Here is a 22,000-nt window from a genome sequence, read left to right as displayed (position 1 = left end):
TCTGCTGCAACTATGAATCTTGCTGGACGGAAAATATATCTTGATAAAATAGCATAAAAAAAGCAAGAATTAATTTGCTTCTCAGTGAGGAGAGAAGATTTTTTTTCTAGGAAATTAGCAAAAAAAAAAATCAAAAATTGGAACATGATGCGAGAAGGAGAAGTTATACTAGGCTGTCCTCACAGCTTTGCTAGTGTCCAATCTCTTCAAGGCATCAGCATAGCCCTATGCATTTGAATTACCACATTGTGTCCTTAAATATACTATTAAGAAACTTTTTGTCAAAAAATATGTTCTTTATTTCTGTTGTAAATGTGTGCTGCATTTCTGTTGCATTAGCCTGCATTTTCTAGGGAAGTGAATGAACGGGCCTTTCAAAATGAGTGCATTTTTATGATGTATCTGCTGTAAACTGGCAAGTTGTAAACTGCAAGCCCTTAGGATATAGTAATTAAAAAAGACACATAAAAGTAAAGCAAAAAAACGTACCTGCCCTAAGGATCTGATTAAGAAGTCCTTTTATCAGTAATGTAGAGACATGGGCTTCATTAAGTAGCAATCCTAGCCCTGAATATCCTCCTTCTCTCAGCCGAATTCGTTGTTTGCTTTTCTCATACACCTTATTGCAGTTCAGCATCTGTTCTAATATCTGCAGAGATAAAATGTTTGAACAAATCACACCATAGGTTGAAAGAGATATATATATATAATATATACACACACACACACACATACACATATACACACACACACAGGCACAGACACAAAAATATTAGGAAATGCTCATTATCTACTGACTTAAAGGGGTTGTAAAAGAAAAAAAAAAAATGTCATAATAAAGCATCCTTTACCTGCAGACATTCCTCTTTTCACTTCCTCATTGTTCGTTTTTGCTCAGAAGTTGCTCTATTTCTTCTCTGTTCTGTTCACTTCCTGCTTGTCTGATTTTACTGACCACCGTGATGGGAGGCTGCGGTGGTCAGTAACGTGCTCACCCCCTCCAGGGAACTACATCTGTGTGGCAGGACGATATACGTCGGCAGAATGGCACCGCTGGGCACAATCACCTACCTGTACGTGATTGTATAAAGCCCATCGGTGGGAGTCGCGGACGCGCTCCCGCGACCCGGTCCGAAGCTCCGTGACCTCGGCCGTGGGACTCGCGGACCCGATCGGCGCTACAGTCCCGTGAACGGTCCCCGGAGCTGAAGAATGGGGAGAGCCGCGTGTAAACACAGCTTCCCCGTGCTTCACTGTGGCGCTGTCATCGATTGTGTGTTCCCTAATATAGGGACGCACAATCAATGACGTCAGACCTACAGCCACACCCCCCTACAGTTGAAAACACATTTCAGGGAACACATAACCCCTTCAGCGCCCCCTTGTGGTTAACTCCCAAACTGCAACTGTCATTTTCACAATAAACAATGCAGTTTAAATGCATTTTTTGCTGTGAAAATGACAATGGTCCCAAAAATGTGTCAAAATTGTCCGAAGTGTCCGCCATAATGTCGCAGTCATGAAAAAAATCGCTGATCGCCGCCATTAGTAGTAAAAAAAAAAAAAAAAAATTTAAAAAATGCAATAAAACTATCCCCTATTTTATAAACGCTATAAATTTTGTGCAAACCAATCGATAAACGCTTATTGCGATTTTTTTACCAAAAATAGGTAAAAGAATACGTATCGGCCTAAACGGAGGAATTTTTTTTATTTATATATATATATATATATATATATATATATATATATATATATATATATATATATATATATATATGTTTTTGGGGGATATTTATTATAGCAAAAAGTAAAAAATATTGCATTTTTCTCAAAATTGTCGCTTTATTTTTGTTTATAGCGCAAAAAATAAAAACCGCAGAGGTGATCAAATACCACCAAAAGAAAGCTCTATTTGTGGGAATAAAAGGACACCAATTTTGTTTGGGAGCCAGGTCGCACGACCGCGCAATTGTCAGTTAAAGCGACGCAGTGCCGAATCGCAAAAAGGGGCCTGGTCTTTTACCTGCATTTTGGTCCGGGTCTTAAGTGGTTAATAAGTATTTACTCGTTTTTTAACAGAATCATTACATTATTCTGTCTGTCTACCTTGCAGACATTAATTTTAGGCAACATTTTTTTTTCCTTTAGCAACCCTTTAAATCAAGTGTTTCAATTTTGCCAGCGTACTGGGATTCTAAAACAAGATCAGGTTGACTGGACCTAGAAGGGTTATGATTCTGCCAGTTCTCCTTACCCCCTCTCTTGTCACAGGTCCCAGAAGACTGCAGGACCACTCACAAAGTGCAGCGCAGCTTACACATGCGCAGCCGGCTGTGAAGCCAAAAGCTGCATAGCCTGTTTCCTTTACGTAAGATGCCGGCACCTGGACCGGATGTCGATTGAAGAGGTAAGTGTCCTTATATTAAAAGTCAGCAGGTACAGAATTATAGCTAATGACTTTTAAAAAAAAATTCATTAAGCCAGTTTGTCTTTTAAATATTGTATTCCTTCATGTAAACATGCACTTTTCGGTAACAGATAGAAAACATACCTTGAACACAAGTTCTTTAAGTCGATCAGAGTATCTTTGATTCAACAGCAAAGCATAAAGCATATCAGCACTCCCTGGTTCAAACAAAATCAGAAAAAGTTGATCTATCGTCGGAGTGGTTGTTAGGAGGTGGTAGATAATCTCCAAAATGCCATTCAGCTAAAAGAAAATAAAACCAATAATTATTTGTCTTTTGTGTAACATCTTCAGAATATAAAGCTTCTCCAAATTAGAATTATGAAACATGGTCTTACCTGTTGTTCATCACTAGTGGCTGCTATGTAACCAATAATACTCTGAATCTCCTCCTGAGTTCCACCTTTGCTTAGAAAATATTTAATGAGTCCAAACAGAGATGTTCTAATGGTTGTTAGATCTTCTGATGCCAATGAAGTTTCTTTGCTGAAGGTTTTAGATAAATAAAATATTAAAAGTTACAAAGCCTGCAGGTTTGACCAGTCTGTGCAGAATCAAACATTTATTAATCCAGGCAGCAAGGATTTATGAATTTAGTGATACTTATTGAACATTCATACATATTCAAAAGGACTGAAGAACTCTCCACGAGTAAGAAACAGCAACGCATTCTGACGGCTTCATAAATGTGGACTTTGTGACAGTGTCATGTAACGATTGAGCTACCTGTTGCTAGCTAGAATACGACAATCCACGTTGCAGTATAGCAAGGATCAGGGTGGATTAGCTGTACCCAATCCCAGACTTTATTTCCTGGCCTCCCAGCTACAACATCTAGGGCAGTGATGGTGAACCTTGGCACCCAATATGTTTTGGAACTACATTTCCCATGATGCCCAACTACACTGCAGAGTGCATGAGCATCATGCGGAATGTAGTTCCAAAACATCAGGGGTGCCAAAGTTCGCCATCACTGATCTAGGGGGATAGGGGCTTCTCAATTATTCTGATCCGACTCACAACCTGTTGCTTTCTGGGGCTTCGAATTATACAGCTATGTCTCATTTGGAGGCAGGATTCCATCAATCTCAGCTTCAGGGTCCATTGTGTCTTTTGAAAAGGCTTTGATCTGTAGTTAAACATAGCTTGGGACTGTTGAATTTCCTGCAAGAAACGCCACTATGGCGCAATCCCATGTACACTGGACTACATAAGATGGAGGGGTTTCAGATCTGGGAGGCTGCGTGTATCCGTTCTGTATCTCAACTATACAGTCAAAATATATTGAAATCTTTCTTTGATCTACAAGGGGAATTTGCTTTGCCTAGACAACAGTTTTACAGGTATCTTCAACTGCAACATGCCCTGCAGGTCCAAGCTCGCCACTCCAATCTGGTGAAGTGACCACCCTTTACTGTGTGATATACTATGTGAGCACAATGAAAAAGGTATTATTTCAAAAATTTACTCAAGGAACACATAATACTAGTTTTATGTATGTAATTTAGCCTAACTTAGGCTTTAAGTCATAGGGGTTGATTTCCTAAAAGAAAATCGGTTGTTCACTTTGCAAGGACATTTTCTGGCCCGAATTTTGAACCATGTATGGGCAGGCTGGTTGCATAAAAGTTGATCTACTGATCAACTTCTGTACTTCTGTACAAGCAGCCTGTTTTACCTGACAATAATGATCAGAAGTCTCCCTGTTGTCAGAACACAATAGCACAGTGGAAAGGATTCTCCAATCCATCTCAAATTGTAGATGGGGAAATCAGATCTTTTTTTTTTGTTCAACCAGCAAATATGATCAATGTATGGCCAGCTTAATGATCATGGTTAAAATATACTTTGCAAAAAGCCCAATCACATAGAAAAAAGAAAAAACATTACCTTTGCTTTCTCATGATTGGATGATGGAAGTGAGTAGAGCTTCACCCTAGTCACTAGACTAAAGCATAGTACACACAGGCCAAATGTTGGGCGATATTGGGCAGTTCAATAAAAACCATCCAACATGCGGTCCCCGTGTGTATGGCAGCTGGGCCGGCTGGCTGTTTGGAAAACCAACATGCTGCAAAAGCAACAGCTGACCAGTTTTCGATCGGTGCTCTCAGCCAATGGCTGAGAGCACTGACCAGAGTGTTCTGGCAGGGAAGTCACCTCCCTGTCAGAACACAATAGAACAGCAGGGGAGATTGCTGCACTAACTGCAGATTGTTAGTATAAGTATAACATCTCCGACCCAGAGGGTTGAACGAAAAAAATAATCATGGTGTGTACCGGGCTTAAGTGTAAAATTCCCCCTGCAAAGTGAACAGTCAATTTATCTTTAGTAACTCAGCCCTTAGTGTATACCCTTTTCGTTTGATGTGTAAATATTTTAAGTTTTTCTTGCCCCTTGCTTTGTAATGAAGTTGGCTTTTATGAGAAGTCACTGGTCATCTTGTTCAATGGGTATTATGTGCTGTCATAGACACAAATACTTAGCTGCCTGGCTATCTCTGGCCTTAATACTTTCAGTCATTGATCCTGAACAAGCTTGCAGCTGTTGGAGAAAAGTCAGGATTTCTGATCTGCATACTGGTTGCAAAGCAGTGTCTTGGAACTTGAAGAATTTGATGTTGATTTACTAAAACGGGAGCGTGCAAAATCTGGTACAGCTGTGCATGGTAGCCAATCAGCTTCTAACTTCAGCTCTTTCAATTAAGCTTGGTCAAACAAAACCTGGAAGCTGATTGGTTTCTATGCAGAGCTGCACCAGATTTTACACTCTCCAGTTTTAGTAAATCAACCCCTTTTTGTGTTTGTGCACAACAAAATGTTTTGCCAAAAGGACGTTTTGTTGATGTCTGTCTTTCATACAAGTTGTGTTTACAGCCTTAAACCATAAAATTTTAGCCTTGTACATATAAACAGTGAAAACAATTATGCATTTGGCATTTGCTATTTTGGAGACAACCATGGTCAAAATGTTAAATGTTCTTCTAGAATGCATAAGGTCATTTAAAAAAGCCGTATAAATTAACACTTGAGCAACAGTAGACAGTCAGGCATGAGTGTTTGGTCTTCAGATTATTAAAGTGGATGTAAACCCACTCTCATCCTTTCTAAACTACTGCCATAGTGCTGATCTATAAGGATATACATGCCTCCTGCATGTATCCTTACCTGTCAAATGTTTCCCCTCTGTCTGTTATAAGAACTGAAAAACTGTAGATTCTGTGGGTGGATCTGTTGTCTGGAGCTCTGTGGGTGGAGTCGTGATGTCAGTAGACTCTCCGCCCTCCTCTACACTCCCCTTACACTAAATTCTGCTATGATCACTAACATCCAGTCAAAATCCAGAAAAGTAACCACATGACTTTAGAAAAGGAGTGGGGGTGGGAATTAAATAATAATCCCTTTCTCCAGGCTATTGTATGAGATATGTAAATAACCTGTCATTCACAGCAAGGGGGCGGAACGGACTAAGGTTTTTCTCTGTAAGTCCATTTTATTTTACTGAACAATAAAAGAGGATTGCTCAGAGCTGGATTAACTCTGTGTGGCAAGACTGGGCACAGATGATAGTAAATCTTATACTGTACATTGTGACATCAAAAAATAAATTAAAACATTTCGGATTTACATCCACTTTAAGGGATTTAGTGCCTTTGAGCAGTGGACTGCATGACCACTGCACAATTAATCTCAATGGGATTAAGGTCTGGGGAGTTTCCTGGCTATGGACCCCAAATTTAGATGTTTTGTTCCCCAAGCCACTTAATTATCACATTTGCTTATACCATAGCAGGGTGCTCCATCATGCTGAAAAAGACATTGTTTCTCACCAAACTGTTCTTTTATGGTTCAGAGAAGTTGCTCTCGGAGGATGTTTTTGTAACCGTGCTTTATTCATGGCTGTGTTCTTAGGCAAAATTGTGAGTGAGCCAACTCTTGGCTGAGAAGCGACACCACACACGAATGGTCTCAGGATGCTTTATTGTTGGCACGACACAGGACTGAACGCTCACCTTTTCTTCTCTGGACAAGGTTTTTCCCGGATTCCCCAAACAAAGGGGATTCATCCGAGAAAATGTCTTTACCCCAGTCCTCAGTAGTCCTATCCCTGTACCTTTTTCAGAATATCAGTCTGTCCCCAAAGTTTTCCTGGAGAGAAGTGGCTTCTGCTTCTGCGCTTCTTGACACTAGGTCATCCTCCAAACATCTTCTCCAAACGTCTTCTCCTCACTGTGTGTGCAGATGCACTCATACCTGCCTGCTGCCATTCCTGAGCAAGCTCTGCACTGGTAGTACTCCGATCCTGCATATGAATCAATGGTCCTGGCTCTTGATTAACTTTCTTGGGTGGACCAAAGCCTTCTTCACAACAATTGTACTTCTCTTCTTGAAGTTGTTTATGATCCGATAAATGGTTGATTTAGGTGCAATCTTAGTACAATAAACACGTACTCTGTTCAAATAAAAATGAAGCAATAAAGTACAAATGCTTGCTAAAATACAGAGTTTGTTAGAAATGATCACAGGCCGTCTGACCTCCGGCAGGGAGGTGTCAAGACCAATTAGGGGCCTAGATAATTTTACATCAACCTCTAATAATCAGAATTTTGACATCAAACAATTTATTACCTGCAACAGCACATGTAGTATATGCCTTAAAATTCCCATGTGGCTTGCTCTACATAGGACGCACTAAGAGGATGCTAAGAGTAAGAATTGCTGTACACATTCATAATATTAAGATAGGGTCCAAAGACCACAATGTGTCCTTACACTTTAAACTAAAGCATAACCAAGACGCATCTGGTCTAGAATTTTGGGGTGTTGAACATCTTGAGCCACATTGGAGAGGCTCCCACTTGGTCCGTGAGTTGTCAAAATGCGAGACCCAGTGGATTTTCTCTACAGATTTTCTCAACAGGTTTTATCACGGAAAATAATTAAATATAGAGCTAGATATTAATTGTTTTATCAGCGATACTTGACTTTATATATATTTCTTTATTTGTGCTTTTATCATGGGTTTTATGTACATACATATACACATATTGGTCTTTTCTAGATTCTCTGAATAATAATTTTTAAATGTAATGTTTTTATACATTTTTTATTTTAATATGAGATATATATTTTATGATTTATTTATCACGCCCATTGACAATTTATTATGTAAGGTTTTAAATGTCGATTACGTTTTACATACATCTCAATAGAATGCTGGGCTAAATGATTATGGCATAATATGCAATATACTATCCCTAACCTATGGTTATAAGTATAGTCTATCACAGATAAATATAGTTTTATATGCAAGAAGATTGCTCCTGTTAATAACCGGTATCGATTTTGAGATTTGACATATTCAATTGTTTAGTGCTGCCAGCGTTCCATTCTCTCCGCTGTATAGTTTGTTTTTTGCCCACTTATGCCTAGATACTAGTGATGTGTCAGTTGGCGATAAACAGAGGATGTGCTCTGATTGGCTAACACGCTGCCGGGCGGGTGACACGCTGGAAAATAAAAAGCCAGTTATCACGACATGAGACCACGCCCTCAGACAAAGTCAGGAAGTGACGAAACGTGTCAGTGTCGTGGGCTCGTTGGTTAAACCGGAAGTGACGTTTGCGCTCCATTGGACACTGAGGTACCCGGAAGTGGAAACAGAGCTGGTCTGATGTACACAGATGGCCTGTGATAATCATTTCTAATAAGCCCAGTATTTCAGCGAGTATTTGCCCTTTATTGCTTCATTTTCATGTTCCAGCAGTCTTATAGAGTAGAATAAATGTATCTTCATAAATTTGTTGAGGGAGATTGTTAATAAATATTTCTGTCCCAAGTGAAGAAGCCTCTCCAACTCAGTTTTGCAGGAGGGTCACCATATTTCCCTTGGACCATTAACCTGCATTACACCTTTCCATCCACTCCAGAAGGGAAGCTTTACTGTCCTTATTCAAAGAATTAAACCAAGCCTCTCTCTCAGCGTTCATCACATTGTTTATCACTGGAGAATGATCTGCTCTCTACATGGGCTATATTCAGTGAGTAGGAGGCTTGCCCCTAATCCTCTCCAAAAGCCCCTGTTCTGTTTTGGACTGTCGCACCTACAGGGGCTCGTTTTTTTTGTGGCGGTTTACTACCACTTTAAATGAAACATGAAAATACGCTAGAAGCGCACAAAAGATGACAATCAAAAGTAAACGTCAATCGGCTGGTGTGCCAAGAAACAATACAGTAAACAGGGTAATAACATTCAACTAAACTACCACAGTTCAACAGTACCTGCAAATTAGACTGGAAAAAGGCAGTCATGTGAATTCAATAAAGATTACGAGACATCTGTCAAGATAGAATCTAACAATGACTGAATATATTGAACGGCACCAAACCGTGACAATGTGCATACATTTTTGAGCTTAAAAAAAGATTATGAAAGAGAGGAGAGGGGTGAATGGTGGGGAGAGATGCTCCATGCTTTCTATATCATTTACTCTGGCAAAACCATTTTAAGCAAACATTTATGGTACTTTTTCCAGGAAAGAGGGGTCAGATTAAGAACTGCTGCAGGGTCATCGGACAATGAGATGTAGCACTACCCCGAAGGAGCTGCTGGTTTAGATTTGGGCCTTCCGTTACCTTACTGTTCCATGCGCTCGTTTCAGGGGTTGTCCTTGAAGAGTTGTTCAGAAGAATGTACGCACCAACACGAAGTCTCTTTCAAGGGTTTTATTAACAAAGTTCTCCAACAGAGGGGTAGAGGGACAGGGAAAGACTCAGGCACTTTCGCTTTGAGGATCACAGGTACCACTTAGATCCAGAGGATTAACTCAGCTCCGCACTGGATTGTAGCAACCACCAGATAGGCCTACTCTCACTGGCCTAGCAGCTGATGCGAAGCTCGACAAAGTCTCTGCCACAGACTTGATAAATGTCGTCAGGCCGTCCCACGATCTCCTGCCACAAGATCATGTAACCGACTGCACACTCGATATAGTTCCAACAAAAGTTACACGACTCACGGTGCCAAGAATCTTTCAGCCGAACCGGCAGCACAGCAAGGTAAATCCGCCAGGGTACGTCCATCAATTGAATCCCACTGGTTTAGCTTCCTTCCATAGACAAGGTAGCGAAGGACCATCACTGGATCAGTAGGCCCCAGAAACTCCTGGGCCTACTCTCAGTTGCTAGGCCTTGGGCCAGCCGGCTCTGAGGCTATAAAACAGCTAGTGACACCCACCGTCAGGGGGAAACTTGTGCAACCCAGCCGAACTGAATAGAACCAACAATTTAGAAAAATCATTCTGAGCCAAAACTACTGCTCAGACAATTGTAATTTAAACACATAGCGCCCACTCAATGGGAGCAGGGCGCTACACAGGTATCCGTGAATTTGGAAATAAATTGGTGATCGTTCTGTATTTTGCTTTAGCGTGCAGCCTGTCAGCCACTGGCTCTCTGCTCTGCCCCTCCAGTGCTCACTCCACCGGGTTATGCAGGAGGCAAGAGCAGCTGGCTCAGTCTTCCAAAAGCTTGCTCAGAAACTGAGCCAGCTGCCGTTCCAGGCAACTGGGTGGATCCTGACAGGTTGAAACCAACTGTCTAGTGACAACAACATGTTATAGAATTGCAAAATTAAATGCACTCCTGTGACCCATAGAAGAAGCATATACAACATATCTTTGGGTATCCTTGTCCCCTTAAGAAGAAATGCTGTGTTGAACAGTTTTTTAGTGGCGGGCATTTCAATTTACTGTTGCCCCACATCACAATAATACAACAATTGTATTCATACCTGTAGTATATCCTGATTGTGTCTAGGAGAAACTGAACACCGTACTTTTTGCGGAAGAGTTTTCTGCTGTCTTTTATAATGGTTGACAAGTACTGTATGTGCCCTACAAAGAAAGAAAGGCCATTGTTCAAAATGGATGATCTATTCAAATTACAATTTGCATGAATAATTATAAAGATGCTAACTATTTGTTTTTTTCTGAATTGTTTTGTGTTACAGTACTGGCTGTGGTAAAACAGCTACAGGTCTTTTTAGGCAACTCAATTATTAAATGAAAAAAAAAAAAAAAAGGGTTTTGCCGGGACTTACATTTACGAAAAATAAACAGTTATAAGTCCAACTTTGGCCGCAAATTTCTGTTTAATTTTGGGTATAGTAGGGAAGGTTAGCATCTGTGCCACCCTTATTTGACTGTGTTCCGATCCGGTCACAAATTAAAATAACAGAAAATCTCTTCAATAGAGAGGAAGACAAAAACACAGATTTAGCAGAGTTGAGTGGGGGGGGGGGGGGGGGGTGGCGCGTTTAGAACTTCAGACAATGGTTGTATTGTTACAAGTTCCAGTGACACAGCCTCTTCCATTTCTTGTACAGTATCATAAGGACAGGAAGTGAGGTCTCGCCAATGATGTCAGACTAAAAACTTGAACATTTTTTAATTCATCCCCATTCTATCCCAAACTAAAATAGCTGGACTGTACTGTACACAAGAGGTCATTGCATGATATTGGACATTAACATGTGACCATATTTGAGACTCACCAATTCGAAAGGGAAAATCTCCACGATTCCAGATACGGAAGTCAAAAAGAAGATACTGGTACATCTGCTGTAGCAGGGGGGTATTCTTTTCTACAGACACTTGCTCTATTAGTAACTGGACTGACATCAGCACATTCACATCCATTAGGTGCCCTGGTACCTGAGAAAACACAAGAGGATGACTTAACCAATTACAAAAAAGAAATCTCACTTTTAAAGTAAACCGGTCACTGATACTTTTATAAACAATATTGGTGCCACAAACCAAAATACTATTTTTTTTTTCTTTTTTTTTAAAGTGTATTTTGTGCGTGTACTCGAGAGAGGAGCCGGACTGCAGGAGTTGGGAGTAGGCAGGCCTCCCCCAGAGGCAATCTGCCACCTTTCTCCATGCCCCGGGTGGCAATGGCGGGTGTGTGAGGGGGTCCTCCCACACAGCCCGCCCTACCTGCTCCGCTTTGAAGCCCAACGGGTCAGAGGGACTCCCTATAAGGGAGTGAGAGGATTTGCCCGCTCAACCAGCCCCGTTAGTCCTTCGCCTCTCTTTTTTAGAGACCGCGTGGTCAAAGTGCGTGCATGTTAACCCAATTTCGAGTGCGTGTAGGTGTGGTTGGTTTTTGTGGGAGGGGGGTGGGCATACTAAGCGCAGGCTTACCTCGCATAGAACACCCACCGGGAGCCGGGCTGAGACCACCAAACTCAATTCACATGTAGCCGAGACCGGGATCCGAACCCCTAGCTGCAGAGGTGAATGGCTTGTCAGTGCAGTGCCAATCGCGTTGAGCCACTGCAGCTCCCACCAAAATACTATTTAATTAATTTTAATTACATTCAATATTCGAAGCAAACTCATACAACTATCCATATATCCATGCTTTAGTCTGAGAAATCACTTTGAAAAACGACCCTAGCATTTTTGGCAGTGGCCACCTTAAGTAAAGGCAGACGATTCATGTAGCATTTACTTCTTGGAATCCATCTGTCCCTAGTTACACTTTAAGTTCTTGACACAGGAGCAGTAAAGGAAAGTAAAAAAAAAGTTCTGTTGGAAGGCAACATTGTTTAATATCTTATATTTCTGGAGTTTTAATGCCTGGTTGATAAAGTCATTTGGCCCATGTTGGAAATTGTCTCTTGGAATGCCAGTACAGCAAGTTTACCGAGCAGGGTGTTTGAAACAAAGTCATAAATGGAAATTCATATCCTAACAGGATGTTCTCGCATAGGCCTCCTGATGTGAAGTATGGGGGTAGAAAAACACTAGATAAGACCTCCTGGGGAGGTTACACCAACATCAAAGGCCAGCTGTTACTGAAGGATGACCTGGGTCAAATAGCGGTGATTAATGGACGAATGCTACTCCTAGTGGAGACTACAGCATGCTTCCTGGAGGATGGGCAGCAGAAGAATATACTTCCTGGTGATTAGGAAGGACTGCCTCTTATGGATTTTCCATTGGACAGAGGGCTATACAAGGTGTTTGTATGGGTGGTGTCTGAGTGAGCTTTAAAAGTAGTGGCCAGCTAGAGTTATTTTCTCTTTTCCATTGAGCTCAGCCAAGACAGCATCTCGAGGATGACCTTACGTAATTATATATGTTTTTTTGTTTTATATGTTCTGTAATATTCTTTTAGCGTTTTATGTTAGCGTTTCTACTTTCTTTATAATAAATGAGATCCTTGCTTATTTAAGCAGTGTGTTTATTTTATAGCTAGCATTGTTGTTTTACCATCGCCATTAACTTTATCAGAGCTTTGATAGACTAGCCAACTATAGGAATAGACAAGTTAATACACATTTATAGTAAATAGGGGGAATCCATAACCACCCAATATTTATTTCAGTCCTCATCTGCATACGTTTTCCAGATCAGTAACTCGAATATTGAAGCATGAGCGTCAGCACAGTAGCCTCTTTCTAGCATTTTTTTAAATGAGTCATGTGGCATCCTCCTTGTTTCCCTTATGCATACAATCTTCAACATTAGAATCCCATACTGCAGATACACAGCTATGAGGCTGTAGGCCCAGGGGTGCTTTTGCACCCCCTACATACCAGGAAGTATACTTCTATTTTTCAGAGGAATTCAAGACAAAAAGGTACAAAAGTTTCCGGCACTTTTGAAAAAGTGTTGTAAAGCTAGGGTGCGTACAAAAACGGATAGTTTTTATTTTTCAAATAACAGCTTACAAAGTGTATCAACAACAAAAAGCCTAAATCAAATTATTTTTTATGTTCACCCTTTGCCTTTAATTAATTCTGCCAAGTACACATTACAATAAGTCACGCAACTTTGAAGCCGACATCCCTGCACCACTTCACCATGGCTTGCATACAACTTCTTTAACAGAAGTCAATGAAAGTCCTGTTGAAGTCGCCACTAAGTAGTGCAGGAACCTTTTTCTAAGTCGGAGCGACCGATTAGAACGATTCCATTGCCATTAATGGGGTGCTACTTGTCATGCGACTTTGTCACATGACAAGTCGCGGCAGTGTGAATCAGGGCTTATAGTCCAATGCATGCATAATCATTTTGTACCAACCAGCTGCTAATGATCAACAAGATAACATGTAGGTTAAGAAAAACAATCATTAAAGTGTATATCTAGGGAAAACTTTTTTTTGATAGAGTGATGAAAGGGTAAAACATTCTGTCAATTTCTTTATTTTTGTTTGTCCCCACCTGGGAAATGTTTCCCTTTAATTGTGACCATTGTTGCATAAAAAGGAAGGAGAAATACAAAATGTTTGAGTTGTCCCCAGAACAAGAGACAAGGGGATATCTTCCAATGGGGATGCATTTTCTGGGGGCAATTGTCTAAGTGTGGAAGAAAGACTAAAAATGAAAACCAATGCAGCCATCACATCGAAGAATTAGTAAACGGCAATATAATAAATGATTGCTTTTGGGTTTAATACCATTTTAAACCATGTTTTATTTGTTTTTGACTTGAAAATGGCCATGTTCTTGCAGTGCCCAAAGCTCCTGTAAATGAGCCCTAACGAATCTGGGTAAAGAGATCACTGAAGAAAAGTCAGTGTAAAAAAAAATATCTTACACAATGGCAAGACTGAGCACAGTAACGAGGCACAGAATGGTCTTATTGTATTAATAATGCAAAATTAAGAATTGAAAGGGGGTCAGTTGTCAGTCAAGCAAACATAGTGTGGCAGATGAAAGACATATTATACTGACTTCCATTTACAACTGGAAGGTATCCTGTGGCATCATCAACTCAGACGTGGCAGAGACTTGTGGAACCCAGATACACCCATCTACAGTCTGGAGAAGTCTGCTCAGAGGTACTTGTGGTCAAAGAGCCACATCTCTTCTGTGGAAACAATGCCAAGCAACTAGTCTATGTATCAAGAAAAAAGCCAATGCTTAGAAAAATGCCAGAGGTTGCTTTGGACTGATGTCGCTGTCGCAGTTTAAGAAATGTGTCTGTAACTGAAAGTAGATTGTTTCCCAAAGGAACAGAGCAGTATAAAGATGATTTTTACGCTCTGAAGGAAAGGCTGTTTGTGCCGTTTCTTCAGGAGTCGCTATTTTACATTTTCGGTCACTTGCTACTTGTTTTAGGCACAGTTGTCAAAGTGATTTTTTTTTGCAGGCACTGGTCAAGTGCCTGCAAAAAAAAAATCACTTCGACAACTGTGCCTAAAACAAGTAGCAAGTGACAGAAAATGCAAAATAGCGACACAAAAAGTGGTGAAGTGATTAGAGTGTCCACATATAAAGGTGGGTATGTGTCTTCAAATGGCCAGTGATGCGGTAATAATAGTATGGGGAATAGTTCATGTAAGGTGGTACCCAGTGATGATCAGGAATAATGAAGAACTCTCCCTTCTGTCTCCCAGAACTCTCACCTCAGTGAAGTAGTAGTAGGCTCGTAGGTATCTCTAAGGCCACGTACACACGGTCGATCTAAACCGATGAGAATGGTCCGACGGAACGTTTTCATCAGTTCACCGCTGAAGTGGCCTGATGGTCTGATGTGCGTACACACCATCAGTTCAAAAACCGATTGGGTCAGAACGCGGTGACGTAAAACACACGACGTGCTGAAAAAAACGAAGTTCAATGCTTCCAAGCATGCGTCGACTTGATTCTGAGCATGCACAGGTTTTGAAAAACTCTAAGCAAAGCAAATAAAAGATCGGCGTTCCAGATGCCTTCTCACATTCCAGGCGCCTATTCACATCCGCTCCGGTCACTTCCAGAGAACGTCAGCCTCGCGTTCCCTTGAGCACGCGAGGCTGACGTACACCGGAAGTGACCGAAACGGATGTGAGAAGGCGTCTGGAACGCCGATTTTTTATTTGCTTTGCTTAGAGTTTTTATCTTAAATGTAAGAGTCCCATTTTTTAGCTAATAAATCCTTTATACCTTACGATAATACACTATTGGAGGCCTCTTTTCTCTTTCTCCTTCCCCTATCGCTGTGGCCCGGCTTGAGGGTTTATTGCCCCTTATGGTGAGGCATTAACCATCATAAACTAGGAGAGATGCACTAACCGGAGAATGTATGACACGGCCCTGGAAGGAAGACGGGCGAAGATGGATGTGGCATGCAGCAGGGACGACGCAGGCTTCGTTTGCAGGCAAGTGTCACATAATGTGCTAGTATGCGTTGCTTGTCAGCACACTAGATGATTGGCTCCTTATACTGCTTTTTATCATACTCCAGCCCTTCTGTACAGGGACTGCAACAGGCTGATAATGCCTGTTCATTGTCAGATACTTACACTGCTTGTATTTAAAAAAATGTATTTATTGACATATTAATGATTACAGAGTTGCATTATTGAGTCTTTTATAGCTACCTAGAATTCAGCTTTTAACATTACACTGCTCAGTGTTACCTTCTGTAGCAAAGCCCCCAGTGTAGCTACTCCATGGGAATGAATAAGATTCTCCTGGTTGATTGGATGTCTCTGAATAAAGTGTTTCAGCATCAAAATAAAAGTAGCAACGATATTCTTCTCCAGACGGGCCTCTGCAAAACACAGTGTATGAAACAAAAAACTGACCAGATATCATCCTATTTAGCGAGACCACAATACCAATTACACAGGTTTCATCATTAACTGAAATTTAGATCATTCTTGGTTCTTATCGTTTGATAAAACACAAACATTTGCAGATCGTATGTAATAAATCCAACAGGCTGGTTTACCCAAGTTGACTGATGGGTCGACTTGAGTACAATCAACCTGCCCATAGATTGTTCGAATTTTGTCCAGTTCCTGCTCTACTGGCTGAATTTCAATCCATGTATCTCATTATAAATACCTTTTTTTCTTCTTCTTTTTTTTATAAATGGTCACATAATCTCTGTTCTCCTCTGCATAAAGGGCTTAGAGAGCTGGGGGTGAAGAAGCAACACTGCACTAATCTTCTCAGCAAATGGCTGTGCAGTGGAGCATGTCAGAAGTCTTGGTCATCGGAGGACAGGAAGGCTGTTCCCCCAGCACAGCGAGAAAACTGACCACACAGGGAAGGATATGCTTCCATGCCTAGTGTGATCAGTTTGAAATAAGAAAGTAGAGGTACTTTATTGGGGTAACATGCACTTTAAGTTATGGAAATGGAAAGAACATGCAACAAATATAAGATGTTATCCCAATTTGGTTGCAAAAATGGATATACGTACAGTATCTCATTCTAGAGTTGTACCTCTTTTAAAGGTTAAATACACTATCACAGTATAAAAATGTAATCCTATGATTCCATTAACCACTTCCTTCCCGAGTCATAGTAATATGACGTCGGCAGGAGCCCTCCCTTCCCTCCGGGTGGACGTCATATTAAGTCCTGAGCTTCTTGGGCCGCGATGTCCGCCGGGCACCCGCGATTGCCTGCAATCATGGCAGGACCATGGATCTGTGTGTGTAAACACACCGATCCATGTCCTGTCAGAGGAGAGGAGACCGATGTGTGTTCCCAGTACAGAGGAACACACATCGGTCTCCTCCCCTTGTGAGTCCCCTCCTCCTACAGTTAGAATCACTCACAAGGGAACATTTTAACCCCTTCCCTGCCAGTCACATTTACACAGTAATCAGTGCAGTTTTATAGCACTAATTGCTGTATAAATGTAAATGGTGCCAAAAACGTGTCAAAAGTGTCCGATCTGTCCGTCGCAATGTCACGGTCACAATAAAAATCGCAAATCGCCACCATTACTAGTAAAAAATTAAAATAAATAAAAAAGCCTCAAATTTATCCCCTATTTTGTAGATGCTTCTTTTGTTTATAGTGCAAAAAATAAAAACCGCAGAGGTGATCAAATACCACCAAAAGAAAGCTCTATTTGTGGGGGGGAAAAACAAAGATTTAATTTGGGTACAGTGTTGCATGACCGCGCAATTGTCATTCAAAGTGCGACAGCGCTGAAAACTAAAAATTGGTCTGGGCAGGAAGGGGGTGAAAATGCCCGGTATGGAAGTGGTTAAAGTACTGGCATCATCAACTTATTTTTATTTGCTAAGTAGAATCAATAAACTTCTGGAACAGTGGAGTACATGCTTTATTTTATCCAATACATGATATTTGAGAGAATATAATTAGACCATTGCATTCAGCAGTAAGCACATAACTAATACTAATCAATCCTTTTACAGGGCAAGTCAAAACTTGTAAGCCCGAAAGTAGGTGACTTCTCTATTAGAGCCTACAGGGAAATGGCTGGGATATGCAGTACGTTGGCTCAGAGCAAGCATAGTCTGTAATGGGCCATGTCTATGAAATGGGGAGAATGAAGGGCGCAAGTCAATTTAATCCAACTTGTTTTAAAAGTAGAGTTGTACTTTTAAGTTACTTTAGGAAACTGCAAATGTATAGTTTAGGACAAAGGGCATACTGTGGCAAAAATGACTTTAGGGGACTAAAGTAAATCTAGATATGATAAAGGTTATTGCTTATATACACACACACATTATCTGTATAATTATACCTGAAGCTTTTGTAGAAGACAGAACTACAAAATCTCCTTCTGTTGGGGTTATTAGTTCTGGGGGCAGCATGACAGGCTCCGATTTTTCACAGGCTGATTCATTTAATAAGCTGATCTGTTCCAATAGTGGAAATAATGTGTTTAGTCCACCAACGCAGTTAATCATGTCCTAGAATAGAAAAAAAAAAGGAAGTCAGTGTTTTTTCATGAGTAAAATAATTAACTTACATTCCTGGTGTCTACTTTAAACAGCACAATAATCTCAGGTATAATGATACAGCCATAAGACACACCTGTTTCCTGTACAACAATACCCTCTTGTTTCGATTCTCTTCCCTTTTCCCTGTAAATTTCTTTACGGTACTAGAGAGTCTTTATCTGAACACTGCTGTACATAAAATTCAAGATTAACGCAGTGTACCTTTGGCTTTCCCGCACTTTGCAATAGACTTCTATTATATTCTGAAGGTTTGGTGCACTTTCAGAAAGCTCACCAAACTCTCAGGTAATAACAGAAGTCTATGGCTCAGTGCAGGTAACCCGCAGGTAAATAGTTCTGTACCCGCAGATCAGTTTGAAAGCAGCCCAGTAACCACTGCAGAACAGATTTTCCCATATATACACTGTGATTTTAGTAATAAACTGACCTTTAATAACAGTATTCTACTCTATTCCAACCCAGAGCAGGAGGTCGCGGGCCACATCAGAGGCCTCCGCGGGCCACTGGTTGGTCACTCCTGCTGTAGACTGTAAGCTCCTTGAGGGCAGGGAATGTGGAATATGTAAGGCGCTGCTTAACATGTTGGCACTATTTACATGTCTGTACTGCCCCCAGTATGTATGCATGTATGTATGAATGCATATGTGTTAGGGACCTTAACCTGGCCATGGGTAAATCAAAATTTAGCTTGTTCAGCAGAGACCAGACAAATTTCGATGCAGTGAATTCCTACATTCACCTCGCAAGTGTGGACGAAGGAATCAATCCCGCTGGCTAAAAACAAAACAAAAAAAAACAACAACGGTCTATGGCCAGCTTTAGATTTTAAAGTGGAGCTCCACCCTAAAGTGGAACTTCCGCTCATCAGATTCCCCCTCCTTCTCCGGTGCCACAATTGACACCTTTCAGGGGGGAGGGGGTACAGATACCTGTCTAAGAGGTATTGCCACCCACTTCCATGCATACAGCCTGGCGGTAGACTGCGGGTAGTGCGTCACTTCCCAGTCCGTCCCCCGTTGTGTTCTGGGGAAACACACGGCTCCCAGAACACAACGGTGACCAGTAAAAGACGCGCAGCGCTGCTCGCGCATGCGCAGTAGGGAACGGGGAAGTGAAGCCGCAACGCTTCACTTCCTGATTCCCTTACCCATGATGGCGGTGGGGGCAGCCGAGAGACAAACAATTGCTCATCTTCTGCTGCCGACGTCGCTGGACTCCAGGACGGGTAAGTGTTCTAATATTAGAAGTCAGCAGCTGCAGTATTTGTAGCTGCTGGCTTTTAAAAAAGAAAATTACGACGGAGCTCCGCTTTAAGTTCCTTAACTACTTCACATCTGGGCCAATTCTGGCACTTCACTTCTACATGTTTTTCTAGAACATTACTCAGAACCCCAAACATTATCTAAGTCTAACATTATCTAAGATAAGCTGTCTCCCCCGAGGTAGAGGCGGTGGTTGTGCCCCCCACAGAGAAGGGCTCTCAGGTTGGAAAATGAAAGTCCAAAAACTGTGGTGGTGGGAAAAGTCAGACCAGGAAGAGCACGGACAGCCACAATGCATTGCCAGACTGGGATGTGGGAAAACAGGGAACACATAACCGGTTCTGTGGAGAAAAGAGCAAGTAGGTAATGAAACACAGAAGGAGAGGGGTAAAACAATAATAGGCAGGAAATAGAAAAAAGGAAGGGAAGAAAAAGAAATGAAGGATCAAGAATGAGAATGCAATTAATGTATAATAAGATTGTAACCCAAAGGTGGTGCTTTGGTGAATAGTGAGGGATGTGTGTATTTTAAAACAATGATAGAATGAAAACCATTAGTGTGCCACGGCATTAAAGCCTGTAAGAAAAACATAAAAAATATTTGTCCAACAGTGAATTTTTTATCAACTTTATTGTATATATTTTTCCGCAGGATATTTATGTTTATCATATCTGTATGTCCATTTATTGATTGTGACTGCTTTATTAATCATGTATATCCAAGATGAATAATAAACATGTTATTGTAACTACTATGATTTCAATTATGCCTTTGGTTGCATGATCTGTGTACCATTTAATATGATACACAATACACATATTTCATGTTTACTACTGTTATTTCACTTATTGGTTTGATTACCCAGCAGTCTCATATGGCTACAGAGATCTCCTTGCGAGGATCATGACATATAATCCATGTCTTGACTTCCTAATTTTTTCAACCAACACACCCTCGCCTCATATAAAGTCCCACAGTCCTCTTTTTCTGTTGACAACAATTGTATGTCGACGGATTTTCTGATCGCGTGTCCGTCGGACAAAAGTCCAAAGTACAATCACGCATGCTCGGAAGCAATGCTCACCAAACACAACATTAGCAGAAGGTAACCAAAGGGTGGCGCTAAAGAGCTGAAAAAACACGTTGTTTCGTGTTTATTATGCAACAAGTCTTTGCCGTTTGTATGCAAGACAAGTACCTGGCCAACGCCCTTCGGACAAAAGTCCTACGCTCTGTCCGCAGAAAATCCGACCGTGTGTATGAAGCTTTAGGCTGGGTTCACACCTATGCGAATTGGATGTGGGTTTTCCCCACATCCAATTTGCATAGCAGGAGAACGTAACCGGCTCTCTATGGAGCTGGTTCACATGTCTCGGGGGGCTGCTGTGGAGCGCACTGTACAGAAACACTGAGTCTTTTCCTCTGTTACATGGCCGAATTCAGCAAAAGATTCTGCCCTGATTCGTCATAAGCTCAATAATGGCATGCAATGCCAAGCTGCGGTTTCCAAAGCGAGCAAAGTCCTTTCTTGTATTAAGAAAGGTATGGACTCCAGAGAGAGAGAGAGAGAGAGAGAGAGAGAGAGAGAGAGAGATAATTTTGCCCCTGTTCAAATCATTAGTAAGACCTCATCTGGAATATGCAGTTCAGTTTTGGGCACCAGTTCTCAAAAAGGATATCGATGAACTGGATAAAGTGCAGAGAAGGGCAACCAAACTGATAAGAGGAATGGAGGAGCTCAGCTATGAGGAAAGATTAGAAGAACTAAATGTATTCACTCTTGAGAAGAGGAGAATAAGGGGGGATATGATCAACATGTACAAATATATAAGAGGTCCATACAGTGGACTTGGTGTTGAGTTATTCACTTTACGGTCAACACTGAGGACAAGGGGTCACTCTTTACGTCTAGAGGAAAAGAGATTTCATCTCCAAATACGGAAAGGTTTCTTCACAGTAAGAGCTGTGAAAATGTGGAACAGACTCCCTCCAGACGTGGTTCTGGCCAGCTCAGTAGATTGCTTTAAGAAAGGCCAGGATTCTTTCCTACATATACATAATATAACTGAGTACTAAGATTTGTAGGTAAAGTTGATCCGGGGAATATCCGATTGCCTCTCGGAGGATCAGGAAGGAATTTTTTCCCCTGCTGTAGCAAATTGGATCATGCTCTGCTGGGGTTTTTTGCCATCCTCTGAATCAACTGTGGGTATGGAGTTGAGTGTATGGTATTGTATTGTGTTTTTTATTTTGTTTGTTTATTTTTTTGTGGTTGAACTGGATGGACTTGTGTCTTTTTTCAACCTGACTAACTATGCAACTATGTCCCTGAAACTGAGAACAGGGACGGACAGAGTTGCACAAATGTTTGCACATTTCAGTTTAAAAAAAAAAGCGAGGAGGGATGCATCTGTGTCAAGCAAAATATACTTCATATCCTTCAAAAAGTCTAAATTACATCTCCCACAAAACAGAGCTTTTTAAATCTAAACTGGATAATATGAGATATGTATGGAAATGGTTTCCCCAACTCT

The 22,000-nt window shown here is 41.1% G+C and overlaps 1 protein-coding gene across 4 annotated transcripts in view; it reads right to left on the bottom strand.

Moving 5' to 3' along the window:
- NBEAL1 (neurobeachin like 1) overlaps positions 1 to 22,000 on the bottom strand; it is a 243,708-nt gene that overhangs the window by 83,755 nt on the left and 137,953 nt on the right. For all 4 annotated transcript variants that reach the window (XM_040357247.1, XM_040357248.1, XM_040357245.1 and 1 more), the window contains 7 exons: positions 17,984 to 18,152; positions 15,891 to 16,024; positions 11,025 to 11,184; positions 10,263 to 10,365; positions 2,809 to 2,956; positions 2,555 to 2,713; positions 490 to 649 (listed from right to left, as the gene is read on the bottom strand). In XM_040357247.1, coding sequence (XP_040213181.1) covers positions 490 to 649; positions 2,555 to 2,713; positions 2,809 to 2,956; positions 10,263 to 10,365; positions 11,025 to 11,184; positions 15,891 to 16,024; positions 17,984 to 18,152 — 1,033 coding nt within the window. The remainder of the gene's footprint in view (positions 1 to 489; positions 650 to 2,554; positions 2,714 to 2,808; positions 2,957 to 10,262; positions 10,366 to 11,024; positions 11,185 to 15,890; positions 16,025 to 17,983; positions 18,153 to 22,000) is intronic.

The sequence above is a fragment of the Rana temporaria genome, chromosome 6 (assembly GCF_905171775.1).
Source record: "Rana temporaria chromosome 6, aRanTem1.1, whole genome shotgun sequence".
In the NCBI taxonomy this organism is placed as follows: Eukaryota; Metazoa; Chordata; class Amphibia; order Anura; family Ranidae; genus Rana; species Rana temporaria.
The sequence above is the reverse complement of the archived record's forward strand: the minus strand, read 5'-3'. Positions and strand labels throughout refer to the sequence as shown.